This window comes from Bombus impatiens, unplaced genomic scaffold (assembly GCF_000188095.3).
Source record: "Bombus impatiens unplaced genomic scaffold, BIMP_2.2 scf_0197, whole genome shotgun sequence".
NCBI classification, from domain to species: Eukaryota; Metazoa; Arthropoda; class Insecta; order Hymenoptera; family Apidae; genus Bombus; species Bombus impatiens.
In genome coordinates this window covers 836,043-853,126 of record NT_176616.1, presented here as the reverse complement: position 1 = coordinate 853,126, position 17,084 = coordinate 836,043, and the positions used below count along the sequence as shown (strand labels likewise).

The 17,084-nt window shown below is 39.8% G+C and overlaps 1 protein-coding gene across 5 annotated transcripts in view; it reads right to left on the bottom strand.

The window, feature by feature from the left end:
- LOC100743545 (WD repeat-containing protein 47) overlaps window positions 1-16,642 on the bottom strand; it is a 79,032-nt gene extending 62,390 nt beyond the window's left edge. For 2 of the 5 annotated variants that reach the window (XM_033319620.1, XM_033319621.1), the window contains exon 1: window positions 15,232-15,296. In XM_033319620.1, the coding sequence (XP_033175511.1) occupies window positions 15,232-15,281 (50 nt within the window). In that variant the 5' untranslated portion in view covers window positions 15,282-15,296. Of the gene's footprint in view, window positions 1-3,823; window positions 3,993-11,119; window positions 11,200-15,231; window positions 15,297-16,549 lie in introns of those variants that run through there. The other 3 variants (XM_024366083.2, XM_024366081.2, XM_024366082.2) reach the window with 3 other exon arrangements.
- Between the last annotated feature and the right edge of the window lie 442 nt (window positions 16,643-17,084).

Below are 17,084 nucleotides of genomic sequence, written 5' to 3'. Positions count from 1 at the left end.
GCGTCTTATCTACCGACACGATTTATACCTGGAAGCTTCGAGCAGTCCGAGTTCTTTTAAAACACCACACGTATCTATCTAGCACCGAAACCATATACTCGTAAAACTCTCTGTTAAAATAATTAGCCTGTTTCTCGAGTCATCTTGAAATAAGGTGGATAGCTTGGTTCTCCTAGTCACGGAATATTACAACGATGTGGACCAACGGCCTCGGACACGACGTCGGACACGGTTCGATTCGGTACGTTTACCTGCATGAAGCGCCATAGCGATTTATAGAAGGGTAGTATCCGGTCTCTTCGTGGTTCAAAGCCGTGTGGCGTGCTTTCTTCATACTGGTGCACGAGTAAAGGAACCATTACCCGGCCTGTAATGGAGGTATTCAAGCAGCTCACCTTTGACCCGAAAGCTCGTGGTACCGGTGCGCGTTTACTCAAGAAGATAGCCAGCCGATGACAACTTTTTCCTCCTTTTTCACGCGACACGAATTCCTCGAGAAGGCTGCCGCCTCCGGGAAATCTCGAAAGCCTCGTTTAACCGGATGAAGACGGTGTGTGTCGTCACGAGACATTCGTTTCCTTGTAAATCTCACTGCGCGTTTACATTAACGGTTGCTAAATAAATGCGTGTCGATTACGAGACGAACAAGACGTGAAACTCGTTGTTGCATGCGTGTCACTCGCGTGATTAACACGTTTGAGAGTTTCCTATTTTCACGATGTCTTCGATGGAAACAGAATTTCCCCACGATGAGTTTGACTTTTTAAGAAAATCGATGTGCTATCGCGGATCGCCTCGAACGTTCTCGAGCTACGTTGGATGCAAATAGGTTAATCACTTTCGAAAGACTGAAAGCGAGCCAAATCGGCTCTTGTTACGCTTAAAAAATTGCTTCTCTAGAAAGTCAGTTGTAACGCAACGACGTATTATATTAGACGAGATTTGTCTTAACGATATCAACGAGAAAACTTCAATTTGGCAAGTTTTCAGTGTAATAACGCTTGTATAATGAGTTTTAGCGTTTTGGTAAAAGAATTGCTCGAAAGTGGGTGAAAAATGTGGCGATGATATTACTAGATAGGCTGCTAGAATGTATGAAGTTGTTCGTCAAGTTCGAACGAGGTAAGCAGCGATTGCAGAAGCAGGGTCGAGCGTGTGGGAAGCGTGAGATCGTGGGAAGCAGAAAAGTAGCAAGCATATTGTCGGACTGTTTCCCAATCGTTAAGACGATAAAGTGGAAAAAGAAGGGAGGAACTTTGCCAGGACAAAGTCGGAATACTAGTCGTCTTCCTGAGTAATTTTACAAAGTGGTTGTATACGAGATCTGGCTTGCTGCTATTTCCATTGTCCGATGAACAACAAGACCAGAAAAATGATTGCACAAGCTGATCCATCGAACTACATTTCGATTCTTCTTTTATTATTATAATTGCTTCATCGTATTATCCTCGTGGTCTTTATCGTTCAGAAATAATCCATATTAAAAATTAATTGGCTTACTTCAGATTAAGTCTGTCATAGCGAACATTATTAACTCCCAATCCCTGTTTCAACAGTACCTATCGATTTATCCGTTCATCTACCACGAGTATCCTCAACACTGCTATATTATTCGACATTCATGGGACTACTTGCATGAAGGAAGAAGATCAACGACCTGTCAATCCAAAATTAACCATCATCGTTCCTCTGTACGCACAGAAGGAAGAATGACAACGTAATTCGTCAGCATCGTGGCATGCCATTCACTCCGGCGTAATCGACATTGCCCTTTTGTTTACCGAGTCCCCTGCCCACAAACTGCACGGATCATGGATTTTTTAATTGCCAGCAAGCTCTGAGCGTGGATGAGCACAGAAGGGTCTGTTCGCGGGTTAATTCTTCTCATTCAACCTCACATTTTATACATGTGAAACAATTTCTTAACTAAATCTTTTACGTATTTGAATTCCTGTAGATACCCTTTGTGTATTTTAAATTTTTTTAAAATTTTTAAATTTAAAATTTAAATTTCATTAATACATACCAGTCGATTATTCATTATATTAATAAACCTCAATAATTAGGAGGCCCAAAATTAACACTTACATGTTTAAGATGACTACTTATATTGTATAATGGAATTTTAAACATATAACTTCGTGCATATTTGCAATAAATATTTGTTTAATAAATAAATATTAATAAATAAATATAAACGCTTAAAATAATAAAATATAAGTTTTCGATGGCAAGTGTTCATATATTTTTGTAAACCGCTACGCATATTTTTTGAATTACGCATTATATTACGAATATCTTACTGAAGTCATAGTCGATGTCAATATTCATCAAAACAGCAAAGCTCTTTCTCTTTAAAGACCCGTTTTAAGCGTGGCCTTGCTCTTGGGGTAGATCGAGGCTTACTCGAACGCGTCCATGCGGCACCCTTACTTTCTAACGAGTCCTCGCCGCCCTCGTCCATTGTCTCGCGGACGAATCAGCCCCGACGTGGTCGATAAAGCGCGAAAGTAGCTCGCCGTGATTTATCAAACCGTCGCTCTCTATAGTCGTGTGGAGAATTGAACAGAGAGGATGAAGTTCAGCTTAGGAGGTCGTCCGATAAACCTCCAGACTCATAAATTACCGCCATCGCGAAAAAGCACGATGTCTCGTCGATCGTTCATCTGTATTAGCCTTTTTAGAAAACATTTTAGTGCACCTCCAACGAACACGTAATATTTTACACCGTATAAAGAAGTTTTGTTCGTTAAAATAGTTGACGATAACTTTTTGTTCTCGTTTTAGCTTACAAAATATTTTATATTTTGCACGTTTCAAGCCACAACCATCGTAACCACCGGTCGATGCGTGTTAATTTAATTTTTCAGGCGGGGCGTGACGTTGACAAATTCCCGGAGTGACGCAACAATTCGGGAAAATTTTATACAAAATGGGTACAAGCGAATTTACACGGCACATCGTTGGAACGTTATCGTACGCTGGGGAGCGACGCGTTAGTAACAGCAACGCATGTATCAACGAAGGCATACAAACCGCGACGCTCGTGCCCCTGGAAATCCAATCTGTCGGTTCGCATCCCCTGTACGATCTTTCCACCGTTTCATGGCCGGATCGTTCCCTAATACGGTCGATAATACGTGTCGGAAACAGCTTTTCGCGACCAGTTTGAATGATTTGTGCAAAGCACGTGATTATGTAAGCGGATCGCAAGGGTGGAAAGCAGATTTCGCGGTTCGCCGTGTAAATTATACGTATCCCACATTAGGGCGAAAAAAGCCCTGCCTCTCACCCACATAGGAAGCCTATATCTCGATCTAGAAAATGGTAGAACGAATCCATAAAAATTGCTGGAACCTGTGAGGATAGAGTTAACACATAACACTTGCTATGTAGAGTAGAACAATTCACGCGGTGTTTCGCAGAAACTAGCCTTCATTAAAACAAATTAACCTTACATCGTCTCGTCAGGGCAGAGAATAGATCTCGTGATACTTTGTCGTTTCGCGTACGGAAATCATAATATTAGTCGAGATACGACTACCGTTGTTATTATCTGTGATCTCTCGTTATCAGAGACCCAAGTGATTTGTTAATTCATTCGATTGATATTAAATCCACAATCTTGTAACAATGCAAATCACAAGATAAAACCTGTTAATCTTGGACGAAACAAATTTGTATAATATATCAATTTGTAATTCAAATATCCAATGTTTGATTATGAAATAACGTGATCCAATGTAAAATTAAATTTCATCGAAAGATAAATGTCTGAAACAAACTACTGGGATTGGCTTGTACAAAGAAACTACGTATTTACTTCCTCTTGATCGTCTGCTTGCACGTTGTGGACATTCACGTAACACGTAAGGATATCGAACGACTCAGTGGAACACGCATCACAATCGCACACGAAATCTTACGGCGAACGGAAGCACAGAACCGGAAGCACGTGGCTGAACTGCACGAACGACGTCGCAAGAAACACTGACTCGACGCCTGGCGTCGAATCGCTTCTGCGACGGCGCCTGTATCTCCGAAACGCGCGTCTATACGCAGACCGTCGCACGCGTCGAAATGCCTCGCGAAAGATGAATGCTATCTCGAAACTCGAAACTGCTGAATCGCAATGCTGTGATCGAACGCTTTGTGGACTATTCGAGCTCCTCGAAAAAATGTTTCGAACGAACCGGAGTTTCATAACGATAAATCTATTTGAAGTAAGAAAATGCAAGAAACAAATTTTTATGAATTTTTGCAATTTTTATTACATTAGTATTTAAAAAAGTGTTGAAATTTATTTACTTTTATTTAATTTCGAATTTTGAAATGAGTTAAGATTTCATCAAGATTCCAATATTTAGATAATGATTTTTTATCCCACCCTGTAATATCACAATTTTCTGCTTCAATTAAAAAACAAAATAGCAGACGTGCAATAGTTGATACTTTCGTATTAAATTTTAAGTAGAAGCAGCCCACGCAACGTGGAACAAGTATACTATATGGAAGATGGTACAGAACAGAATCGATCTCTAGAGAGTCTGGCATGGTCTAGGTGAAGGATAAAAAATGTCTCGATTACGTCACTGGAGAATTCTTGGAGTACCCTGGTCCATATTGAACGAGAAAAGAAGATGTAATTAATGGTAGAGAGTAATTTGATGAGAGACAAATTTATATTGAAATGAAAGTTATACGTGGGAAATACGTAAACTTTACTTATACTCGATATAAAGAAACGAAATAAAAAAGACATAACTCCTATTAAAAAGATAATAAATAATTCATAAGCGAGTAATAACAATTAACTTCGTCCTGTTCATTAAAAACTTCATAATAAATAATCCCAGTGTTTTTTATCTATACTTTCGAGATTAATTTTCCATCGCGAGTACTAATTTACCGCGTAAACGAAACCGTACAGATCTTTCCACTTTTGAATATAAAAAGAACATAGGAACTACACGCAGGATTTTGATCAAGATCAAAAGTTTCCAGGCGAATCGAGTAATTTAACACGTAACTCTTGTTATCTCGCAACTCTACCGCAAATGAAATTAATTTAAAGAATAAAAGTCTATATTATCATAACTCTTTTCTTTTCGAAGCATATTACACGTTCCTGCTCCAATTATATACTGTAACATATAATGCAAACGGTATAGTTGCGCTAAACTTATCAGAGCCTTGAAATATTTTTGAACAAAACCTTTTCCTCGGAGTATTGTTTCGCAATAGGGAGAGTTCGTGTCTTAATCCTATTGTTCAAGTAACGAAAGGGTTAACGAAGAAGCGTGTACTCTCGAAGAAAGGAGATTCAATTAAACGACTACCCCTCGCTCGCCATTCCATCTACTCGACCACGCCAACTACTTATCTGCCGGAAGTACTCGGCACGCACTGTTCCTTGACACTTCGATTAGCATATAACGTAGTAAGCAGAATCCATCCGTTCTCTCCACGATAATTACGATAATCGTAATCACCTAATCGCGAGCCAGCCAATTTTTCACGCCACGATTTTCACGGTTCAATTATGATACATATAAAGCCAAAAAGCTTACAAAGTGTAGATGATAGATTTAACATCTTGTAAAAACGAGCATTTACAAATTGTTAATTAAATTAATCAGTTAATTGGAACGTTCACGATTATCAGACACTAATGTTATGCAAAGTACAGATAAGGTAAGTGTGCGCACAATCACGAAAGTATTCGAACATTTATAGACACCTTCCATGCACGTGTGTATTACGTGTCTCGTTACAGTGCTAATGCAATTTCAAAATATTCTATATAGCATTATTTGCACATAAAGATTTTCTATGGTATGTGTGCAAATATTTTTGTGAGTTTACTACTACCAGTGTAGATACAAATTGCAAAATGATAACAAGTTTGCAAACATCAGTTGTGTTCTCCTATGGTGTAACGTTTACGATGAACAATAGAATTACACGGTTTGACGTATGAAATAACGTCGTATGCTAATTCGTACATACGCCACGTAGCCCCGCAAGTTTTCGCTCTGAAAGAGGATTAAATGGTGGTAGGCGATCATTTTGCATTCTATGTAACCGCACATTCCTGCGGTACGCAAACGGTGACCATCATCAAGGAATTGCAGCCTCATTCGATATAAATGACGTCTCTCAAAAGAAACGTCGAAATTCCATTACTTCGAAATTTTACTCTCAGGGAATCTTGTGACAGTAAATAAAGAGCAACGATAAAACATGACCTGACTCGACTCACGATCGATACTATTCGCAATTTCATTCACAGCGTGATATATAGCGTATCAATCACCATCAAACGAGGAATCACCAAGTACATTCGAATTATCATGCAATTGCTGTTTGTTACTATAATCTCCGGTAATAAAGAAGAAAATATGATACTACGATAATGTTTTCAAGGTTAAAGAAGAAAAGGAGAAAGAAGCCGGGTATGTTACATAAATGAAGACACGCGAGATCTACGGAGGAAGGTTGGCTCCGTATATCCACGAGGTTTCATGTCTGATCGTAGAAAGTCAGATTATTTGGTGTATAAAATACGTGTCCTGAAAACGTATCGACTTCCTCTCCAACCATCCCCCACCCCTTTGTCTCCGAATGAAAAGTATGTTTTATTCACACTCCCCATTCATGACAACCGAACACCAAAAAAAGATTTACTATCGTTGACTCTCGTTTCGTCACGGATTTTAATCTCTCCGTGTGTCGTTCACCCGCAAGAAGAGTGATTAAACAACGAGCACCAGATATCAGAAAACGTAATAACAGCTGAGAACTAACTAACAAAAGTTCCACCAAGCAAAGACGAACAAAGTTTGAAGCCGCCCGAAAACCACAATGCAGCCATTTCTTACTCGATGTAACGGTAGAAACTTAAATAACTCACGAGCAGAGGTCACAGTAGCGGAACCATCGACTTTTTGGTGAATCTAGAATGAAAATAAAGCTCACGTAGCTCACCGTCGGTGATATTTACGAGACCGCTCAACGTTTAAAACATGATAAATTTAAGAGATAATTTCGAACTCCATTCTACGTTTCCTAGAAACTTAATCTGTGTATTGTATTTCGTCCGTGTGTATTATCTAGTCGCAGAGACTCTGGGACTACAGACGTATTTAGTCTCTGTGACTAATAATTCATATTAGAGACTTGTTTAGTCTCTGTGATTAAATAATGTCTATGTATCGTTATAAGAGGTTATTGCATTATACACTCGGCTAATTCAGTATACATATTCTTCTTGTATACGCTTCTCGCTCAAGATGACTAGAGATGGCTATCGATTTACAGGATTTTTAGTATTATTTATTCACTGCAAGCTCTACATTTGGAAAAGCAAAGTTTACCAATGTCGAAATTTTCTCTCGAAATGCTGAAATTTTCTCTCGACCGTCTCTCGAAGCGTTTCGTCCTTCATCCTGTGAAAAGACGGGGTACTCTAACAGCCTCTCCCATAGACATATTAGCTACCGACGTAACTCGGGTCTAACTTGCATAGCGTTATCAACATCGCGATAAATATAATCTCATATTTCCTTAAACAACGTTCCATGAGATTATAAATCTTATACTGCGTTCCTGAAAACTCTAAGAAGCAGTATCGCAAAGCATAGCACGTTTCTCATATAGTATACCCAATCTCTCTGACCCTTCTTTGACCTTCACCTACGCATTGAACTTTATTGCTCACGGTCAACTTCTATGTAAGCAACTTATAGGTATATACGTTTGCGTTTGACGACTTGTATTCTTTCCTCGAAATTCCACCTTGAGTGCAACTTTTACGGAATGTTTCACATCGAAGAAGGAGCAAAGGTAGAAAGTAATAACGTTCTCGTACACGATTCGCTCGATTACACTCGTGGCCTCTTTATAACCGGCGTCTGTACGCTTTTAAACGACATCCGCGTGATTATGGATGCACGAGGGCACGGAAATTATTTGCGACCAGCTGTCGGCGGCAGTTTTACGGTGAAAGTGAAACGTACGAGGCAGTCGATTAATAAACAGAGGGGGCTTCCCTCGAACCAATTTCTCGAACGCATCTGGAACTTCCTCGATGGTATCTGAACGATTTAAGAATAAGGCAAATTCGATGAAATACGTACGCGATAAACAGCAATTAGCCGAACAAGTTGCAGAGAGAAATTTCTGGATAAAGTCTCGACGGTTTCAAATATTCAATGGAGAAACTCTATTGGAAATATTAATCAACGAGGCGAGAAGAGACTATATTCCTCGTTCTTTATGCACTCTATTCTGAATGGGAGATATTGAATCAGTCGGAGAAATCGAATCGAACGTGTTAACAATGAAAACAAAGGGGGGAGATGAAAGATGTTTCTACGTTTATTTACCACTCGAACAAAACCCAGGAACGAAAAGTTCAAGCTAATTACTGAAATCGAAACGATATCTGTTTAAAAGTCTTATTACGCGATTATGTCAGACATTTCTGCGCAAACATTTATTATCCATTGTTCGATCCAATTTACTTTTCGAGTTCCACTAGGAAGATTAAAACGAAAGAAGACAATGTAAATTCGGCATCGCGCGGATGTAACCAAGAACTGCGACGATTCGCAGAGCAACGTTCGTTCCGGGCTGTGTACTTCCTTTAACTGACTGTGTGTTTTTCCTCTCCCCAACACGTTCACACGTTCCTTCCCATCTTCGAGATTTCCCCCCTTCAATATCAAAGAGTACCATACATGCAGCAAATCATGTTTCCATCAATGGAAAATCGTTGAAACGGATGGGAGAAGACAAGCGGACAGGAAACTGTTTCTGTGCCGGATATGGCACAGAATATTAATAGGTTGTAGGGTAATCGCTATACCTGTATCATTTCCGATTCCTTTTTCTTTTACCTTGTATTGTAAACCGATATAACTCAGATGAAAAGGAACCAGGTATATCATAAAACTTTTTACGATTTAGAAATTTCCGGCTATATAGAAACTTCCTTGAAACCACGACTGAAAGTTGCTTACGCAGCTCTCAGTCTTCAAAACTTAGAAATTCGCTTAATGTCAAACTTCTCCAATTAATCTAACAAAGACTCATAACAATGAAGTATCTGAAAGTTTCATTTTCGTATCAAGATATACGGCATTCGTAAGCTTCGAGAAGTTATCGCGTATCAACAGTCAGGATTTATTCACGTTTCACGACACATAAAATAAAGTCAATAAGCAAGTAAGTAAACCAAAATCAACAAGTACCTTTTCATACGATTGAATGATTCCTCAACTGTAATTTCTTCATTTAGCAAATGATATTTAAATAGTTCAAGCCAAAAGTGTACAGACTAGTTTTAGCAGACCCAGTTAAATTATGATAAAAGACACTAAGAATCGAGAAATTATCAAGTACATCCAACATTGTTACTAATCCGCTCGTAATCGTTAAGTCTGCGTCGTATCAATGATTCTTCGTCGCTGGGCTTCACGTACATCGATTTTGCGTAAACATGCGTATCAGCGCGATTCGTATTGAACAAATAATTCTCCCCTTCTCGCTCTTAGCAACCAGTGGTTTCGACGAAAATCGTGGAAGATAAGGCTGTGGTTACGCTGGATGCTTTTTCTGACGAAGTGGCATGAACTGAAATATATGAAGATGATAAGTACATTTTCCTCGATTTTCTGACTTTAACGTGACTTTATGACTAACAGACATTTTCATTCGTCAAAACGACAGTTCGCTAAAAAAACACATCCACTATAACCATAGTTCAAGAGCAGTTCGTCGTCTATTTACCACCTGACTGCATATAGTTCGCAAACATGTTTGCGAAACACAGTGATATCGCGTAGTGTGGATACAAAAATATTTGCAAACATCTTGCAAACGCTGTGCGCAAACAATGTTTTTGAACTGTTCACTGGCGAGTACGTGCCTTAACGAGTGCTCAAACGTTCTCGCGTACCGAATGGATTTTCAGTGACAAATGACGCGTTTGATGCAATATGTAAACTCCCGTGGAGTAATCGAGCTCGAAAGAAAAATCGACAGATTACTGTTTCGTATACACCGTTACTCATCGATTTCGAAAGAGGCAGACAATTAAAGAAACAGGCAATAGCACTTGGAAGGTCGAATCAACTGGCGCGTCGGCGCCGCGATCGATGTTTCGGAGTCGCTATCGGCTCTGTGCTTCTTGGTTGAGCGACAGACCGATAAATGAGGAACACGAGCGTGCATACGCGCGAGAACGAAAGAACGAACAAACGAACGAAAGAACGGATAAACAAACGAACGAACGAACAGACAAACGAACGAATTCAACGTAGAAGGCCAAGTTCGTGGCGACCTTCGTCTGCACGATTTCAGGTGAGATCGTGACTAAAGAGCGCAATCGAGTATACTTTCGATCGTTGTACCAGGGAATAGCATGCTGGTTTATTCACGATGGAGAAACGAAAGATCGTTGAATTTCACCGACCTAAAAAACATTCGTCCACGTTGCTTCCTGTCGTTCGAATTTCGACGATAAAACGCGCAATAAAAACAATTTCGCGTGAAATGGAATGCTCTGGAGTCGAGACACGCGTACGATTCAACTTCGTTTTTCTATCGACGATAAGTTTAGATCGGTTAGAATGGTTAGACGGTCACCTCGAAGTCATTCGAAAGAAGTTGTTCGCGCGACGCGGCAACAATACCGTGAAATAACGTTGTTTCTTGCAGTGCAGCTCCGACCGCAGAACCTCGCGTAACGTTAAGTGCGGCTTTTTTAGTCTGATCGTCGTGTCCGTTAGATTTCGTGCACCTATCGGGGTAAAGGGGGGCATTAGTGTAATTCCGCGTAACTCGAGCAGGACTTTAACCCTTAACTGAAAACATCCGTGCGTTACGGTTCTATAGTAATACGAACGATTATGTCGGCTACGCTGATGTTTCTAACAGTATCGAACATTTCCGTGTATTTTTTGAAAGCTTCACTAAAAGACATAAAGACTACTGTGTTAATATTAATTATAAAACGAATTATAGAGCACATAAAGAGTAAAAGAAAATTGAATACTGTTTAAGTTTACAGAATTTAGTTAAGGCATGTCATATGAAATATATGACCATATTGTACCTTCCCAAGGTGTCTTTGGAAAAATCCTCAACCACAGTAATCGCCGACGAAGCCACGACGACCATGGTAGAGCTTCTCTCCCATATCTCGTTGCTGACCAAGTGTTTCTATTTCGAAAATCTTGTTCTCAAACCGTAACACTAATAAACAGCATCCACTATCACTTCTAATGAAAAAATTGCTGCTTCATAGACTAATGAAACACCATACGAGGGAAAAGGTATTCAAACAGTTTCTGTCCACTCTTCGATTCTCGTTTTCAATTTGCAATGCAAAAACACTAGCAGACTTCACCGTTCGAAAGCTTTATCAATCATCATTTTCGAGACACGTTTACAGGGAAGTTCGTGTAGTTAGTTGGTGGCAAAGGGCTAACGACGCTTTTAATTAACAGCGAGCGAAAGGATACGCTAATGCGAGTCAAGAGCCGACATTCGTCAGCGCCTCAACGAATCAACTCGTCACTCGATATTCATCAAGCTAGGTCAGTTACGAACTACATACTTCTCTGGTCGTCATGAAACTTCTAACGACCCGAGATACTCGTCTCACAGGAATACACGACGTTTCGCGAACATTTTCATCGACACTGCTGTCTAAAGCTCACTCGTATCGAACTCGATCAAATACTTCGTATCGTATGATCTCGATAAAGTCATACGGTCGACGATTCGCACATTGAACCTTTATCGTTTCTGTGTCCGTTTGCCTCGCGCTTGCTGAGAATCTTCGAGTCACGCGAGCATTCCGTGTATTACAAAAACGTCGATCCCTCTAAATATAAAACGAAGAACGATCGAAGCTGAATCACGGTTTTGTGAAGCAGTTCGCCATACGTCTCTTTTCCTCTCCGATCCCACTTTTGGTTGCTCGACAGGTTTGGTAAACAGGAGCGTTCTTGGTGGCTGGCCTGATCAAAGGGTGATTCGTGAAACGAGCAACGACGTCTCGGAAACACGGCACGCGAGCGCGCAGAGCCGGCGATACACCGTCTGCAGTGTTGATGTGAAGAGGAAGAAGATACGACTGAAGGTGCTCAGCGGCGTTCAAGGCGCATTCACCTTGGCTCCACGCACCTGTGTGCACGCGTGAGCGAATCTGCGCGCTTTCTCTCTCTGTCTGTCTAGCGGATACACGGCGTGCACACGCTCGTAACCGCTTCGGCCCGTGTCCACGCGAATTTTACGCTCGCCCCGCGAATCGCCGGAGAGTTTCACCGCGACCGGCATATACGGCCTTGATCTTGGCTCGCGATGTCTTGGCCACCGATGCTCGGGGACACAGCTCGCGGGTCACGATCGTTGTGTCGGACGCAACCGGTTCGAGATGGTAGCAAATATAAAAATCCGAGAGTTGCGCAGATCCGTGCTGGCATTCGAGTGTCGCGAATTTTTTACGTTTGAGAGAACACATATCGTTATCGGATCTCTTATCAAATTCTACGCTTGTAGGATATTTTTTATTCCTCTTCGAAGCTAAGCTAATTATCCGCATGCTCGTTGTAGATTATCGATCATCACGCTCGTCTGCTTTTTCAACGATTTTCCACGTGCATACGTCGCCTAGTTTCTCTGAAAGTCAGAATCTTGCATACACGAGAAGATCAACAGAATAGAAGATGAGAGAGCGTGAGGCAGAAAAAGGGCAATTAAGCTCATCGGAAAGAGACCAGACTGGCGGACGCAACCTTAAATATCTCCCAGTGCAATTAAAACATCGTTAATCTCAGTAATGAGAGCGCACGCGTTGACGCACCTTTAACGCAATTACAATATACCGTGCGCTGTCACAGTCTGAATGCGATGAAACTCAAGATTTAAATACACGTCTGCGATCCTGACGAGTGATACGACTTCAATCGAGTCCTCGTATAGTCTACCGATATAACCTTCCTACCAAATCCGCTAACCGTGAGCGGACCGAGGACGGAATTAATTCGCGATCGAAAGTCATTTTGCCGAACTCGTTTCTCATTGAAATTCGGCCTCTGAAACTGCCTATTTTTTCTATTCTCACTTTGTTTCTAAAATAGAAATATTCTGAAATGTTGTGTTTCTTCTCGAGGATACCATAGGTCGAGGACTTCGTGGTCGAAAGATTATTAATAATAATTCTAACTTCGAACTATATTTCTTTAAACTTGAATTGTTTTTATTTGACTATTGTAATTTCTCAAATGCTTTTCCAAAGATATCATACTCATTAATATATAATAATATATATGCAATAAGAAATACTGCAATATTATCAGAGATTCCAGACATACCATACCATACAGATACTAGATTTTGTTTTAATTCATGGATCAACTTATTTCAGCTAAAATCCACCGTTAGATCTAGACATGTATCTCATTCATTTCTCAGTGATAAAACATTACTTGATTTTTTAACGATAATTAATTATATTTCTGCAATAATTTTTTCGATTCTTCATCAGTATATACCAATGAATCATTTGAAAAATAATAGAAAGATTTTAGTATAAATTTCCACAAGCTTTCACGACTAAATACTAAAATAATAACGTGCCTTAACATTTGATCCATTTTATCTATATTTTCCACAAACCATATACTTCGTCACTTGTACTACTTTTTCTTATAATCACTCGTTTATCTCGAGCCATTCATCGCTGTGAGCGACATGCGTCCAATTAATGCACTGGAAGTGTCTACCGACGCATTAGTAGCGTTTTCAACTTTCTAACGCGACAAGCAGAAGATAAAGGGAAGAAAGCACGTTCACGGTGAAAATTCCGAAAGACCCCAACCATGCTTTTGAAGTTACAAATATGTGCCGTTCTGTGGAGAAATAAAACTTGCAGAAAAAAGCATCGTTAATTGGCATCGAAATATACGATTAAATCAGTGATAAAGACGAAGCTTCCAGATTGTCAGTCTAATAGAGAATTTCACGGTGGATCCAATCGCGATAATTCGAGTCACGGAAGTTTCTAATTAGAAATGAAAATTATACGATGGGGAAAATGTTTGTCTATCAGATCGAATGGAGCAGAATATATGCATAGTGCGGTTAGACAAACACGCAAGCTCATAGATCTAAGCCGTTAGTGACTTGGAGGAGTATAGGAAGTGTTTAATTACGATGGACTTTAATCTTGAACGTAAGGACGATATATGTGATGTGCATGTGAAACGTGATGTGGAAAGAGAATATTCTTGTGTAGAATTGCGGTAGACTAATTTTAGAGTGCTAGAATTTGATCTAAGAAATGGCGACGAAGGCAACGTGGTTTATGAAACGTATGAATTTGGTAATTTAGTTAATTAGGGAATAACTAAACACGCTTGCTTCTGCCTTCATTTATTACATAAACATTTAAAATAGAATAATAATGAGTAATTTATAATGTAGCCGAAAGAAGTGCAAAACTTTAAAGACAATAAGAAAAAAAATAGACATCATTTGTAGCATATATAATAAAATATACACATGTTTTTCTAGTTTATTCATGCAAGTATTTCATCGTAAAGAAATTAAGGAAAGAAAATGTTCGATAAATACCAATAATAGCTGGTAAAAAAATTAGTAATACTTAATCTGAATGAATACGTCAAAAAAGTTAAAAGACATAACAGCCGTGTTTGGTAATGTCCGAATTTAAGGCCGATTTCGGTGAAAATCGTAGAAAGTATATGTAAACCTTTGGACACATAGTGCAGATATCGGCTGCGACATATGGCACTGACGCAATGCATACGATTCAGTAAAAATAACGGGACACGGTGATCTCTTGCTGAAACTGGTTTTCCGGGGTACCGGTGATGTTACTTCTTCAATCACGATGGGGCCCCAAGCAGCGTAGTAATCATAGAAATTACTGTTGCGCTAGGCATTGACTAGTAGTATTCGGATTTCACTAAACATGGGTCATCGGATTAATTGAACGCGAATGTAAACGCGATACTCTTCGCAACAACACTTTCATTCGATCGTAAAGGACGTAATAACCAATGTGAAACTGAATGAACTATACATACCTGAGTTATACAGAAGAAAAAATATCGAAACATACTGAATATGATATAATAAATACATATGTATACATATATCACATGAAAGAAAAGCAATGAAATGCTATAAAATAACCTGCCACGGAGGTTGATCTCCAACTGGCTCACCGGCGCAAGTAATGCCATTTCCAGAGAAAACGGAAACAGACGAGAACGAGTCATTCATTGTCGCTGACAAAGTGTACTTTCTCAAATGATTGTGTGCGTAGAACGATTCACCATGAGCGACAGGCGCGTGCTCGAATGCGTGAGATGCGTGAAATGCATTAGACCGCGTGGTACGCACGTGTTTAAAACCAGTTTCACGTGAATCTAAACGACTCCCGCAAAGAGTATTTCCCATTGGAATGCCACGGTCGCAATCTTACTCAGCCGGTAGTCCTGACGACCGGCTGATTCGTTACGAACGCGTCAGATCGTGTCATAACGTATTAAAGCATGAGCACGTTCAAACTGCAGAGACCAGAACCCTCGCCATTCGACCCATTATTCTTTTATCGATAGTCGAGTCGCATGCGAAATAAAACGTGCTTTGCAGTATGCTCTTCCAGTACCCTCCGTGCGAAACAATAACTTATCGCAGGCATTATGGTTACGACATTGATTTTAATCATTCATAGCACGGGGTGTTTCATATTAAAGTTTAGTACACACCGACTGATTCTATGGCTTTCATGATATCGATAAAGAACAAATACGAATATTTTTGGTAGAATTTAGAGAATGCCCGTTAAGTATGAATTTCGAAGTAAAGTTCTATTGTATCCAGCGCTAGACGATGAAACTGAAAGGCATCGTATCTATACATTATCGACTATCCGAATTCAAGGACCACTTAGCCTCGAAAGCGTCTATAACTTGACAGCACATCGTGTTAAGTGAGCAAAGTGAGGTTAAGTATCGACACAGCAGACGACAACTTGGCAGGAATTCTATGCCCTCACAATCTAATTTCGAAGAAATATTCCGGGAACGTGAGTCAAAAGAGCAATCTACGCGCATAAGAACACTGTCTGCCCACAGTTGATCTGTCTGTTGCTTTTTATAAAGACTTTCGTAAAGAATCGATCGGTGTGTTTAAATTCATGTAAATCTTGACTGGAAGATTCTCTTTTAAACGAGGAACTTGTGTAATTTCGTTCAATTAGGCTATCGCTCGGCTTGTAATTGGCTTCAATTCGTGGTAAAAATAAACAGAGCGAGTTGACAGTAATGCTAGCAGGGTGGCACGAACGTGCGTAGGAGATCATCTCCAACCAAGCAGTTGCCCGATCGTTTCCCACCAAGAAAGCAATTTCCCGCCAAAGGCCGTTCAATGGGTGAGTATACATAACTGACGAGGTTCAGGAATTATATAACTATTGTTGCACGACTCGCAAATAAAGGCTACTTACCGCTGATCAAGGCGAAAAACGTCAGGATCGCGCGCACACACACACGTTACACCTCGAACTGCTTAAGGCAAACTGCCGTACCGTGGCGCTGTTGCTCATCGCCATCTTGGATCGATCAGTCGGCAGTCGAAAAGTGCGCAGATTTTGATTCTCGAACTGTTCTGACGCCATATTCGAATAACGGTCGTTATGTTCGTCTTGAAATTAGAGGTGAGTAATAAACTGATACTTTTCTTCACGATCATTACTTTCATCTAAACTGCACTAAATCAAAGCACAAATAATAACAATCGCCGCTTTATATGTTAATTACCGTCCACACGTTTTATTTATATATGAATATACACAATGATACTATCATCTTACAAATAGCGCATATAATACAAAGCGTTATACCGATAAATAAATAACAGCAAAGGTTTTATAGTACACGATCTATTGTAGTACACGTTTGAAAAAATATAAAAATAAACAAGAAACTGAAAAATATTATAAATGCAAATTTCATGACTATATTGAATAATAGTGCAAATGT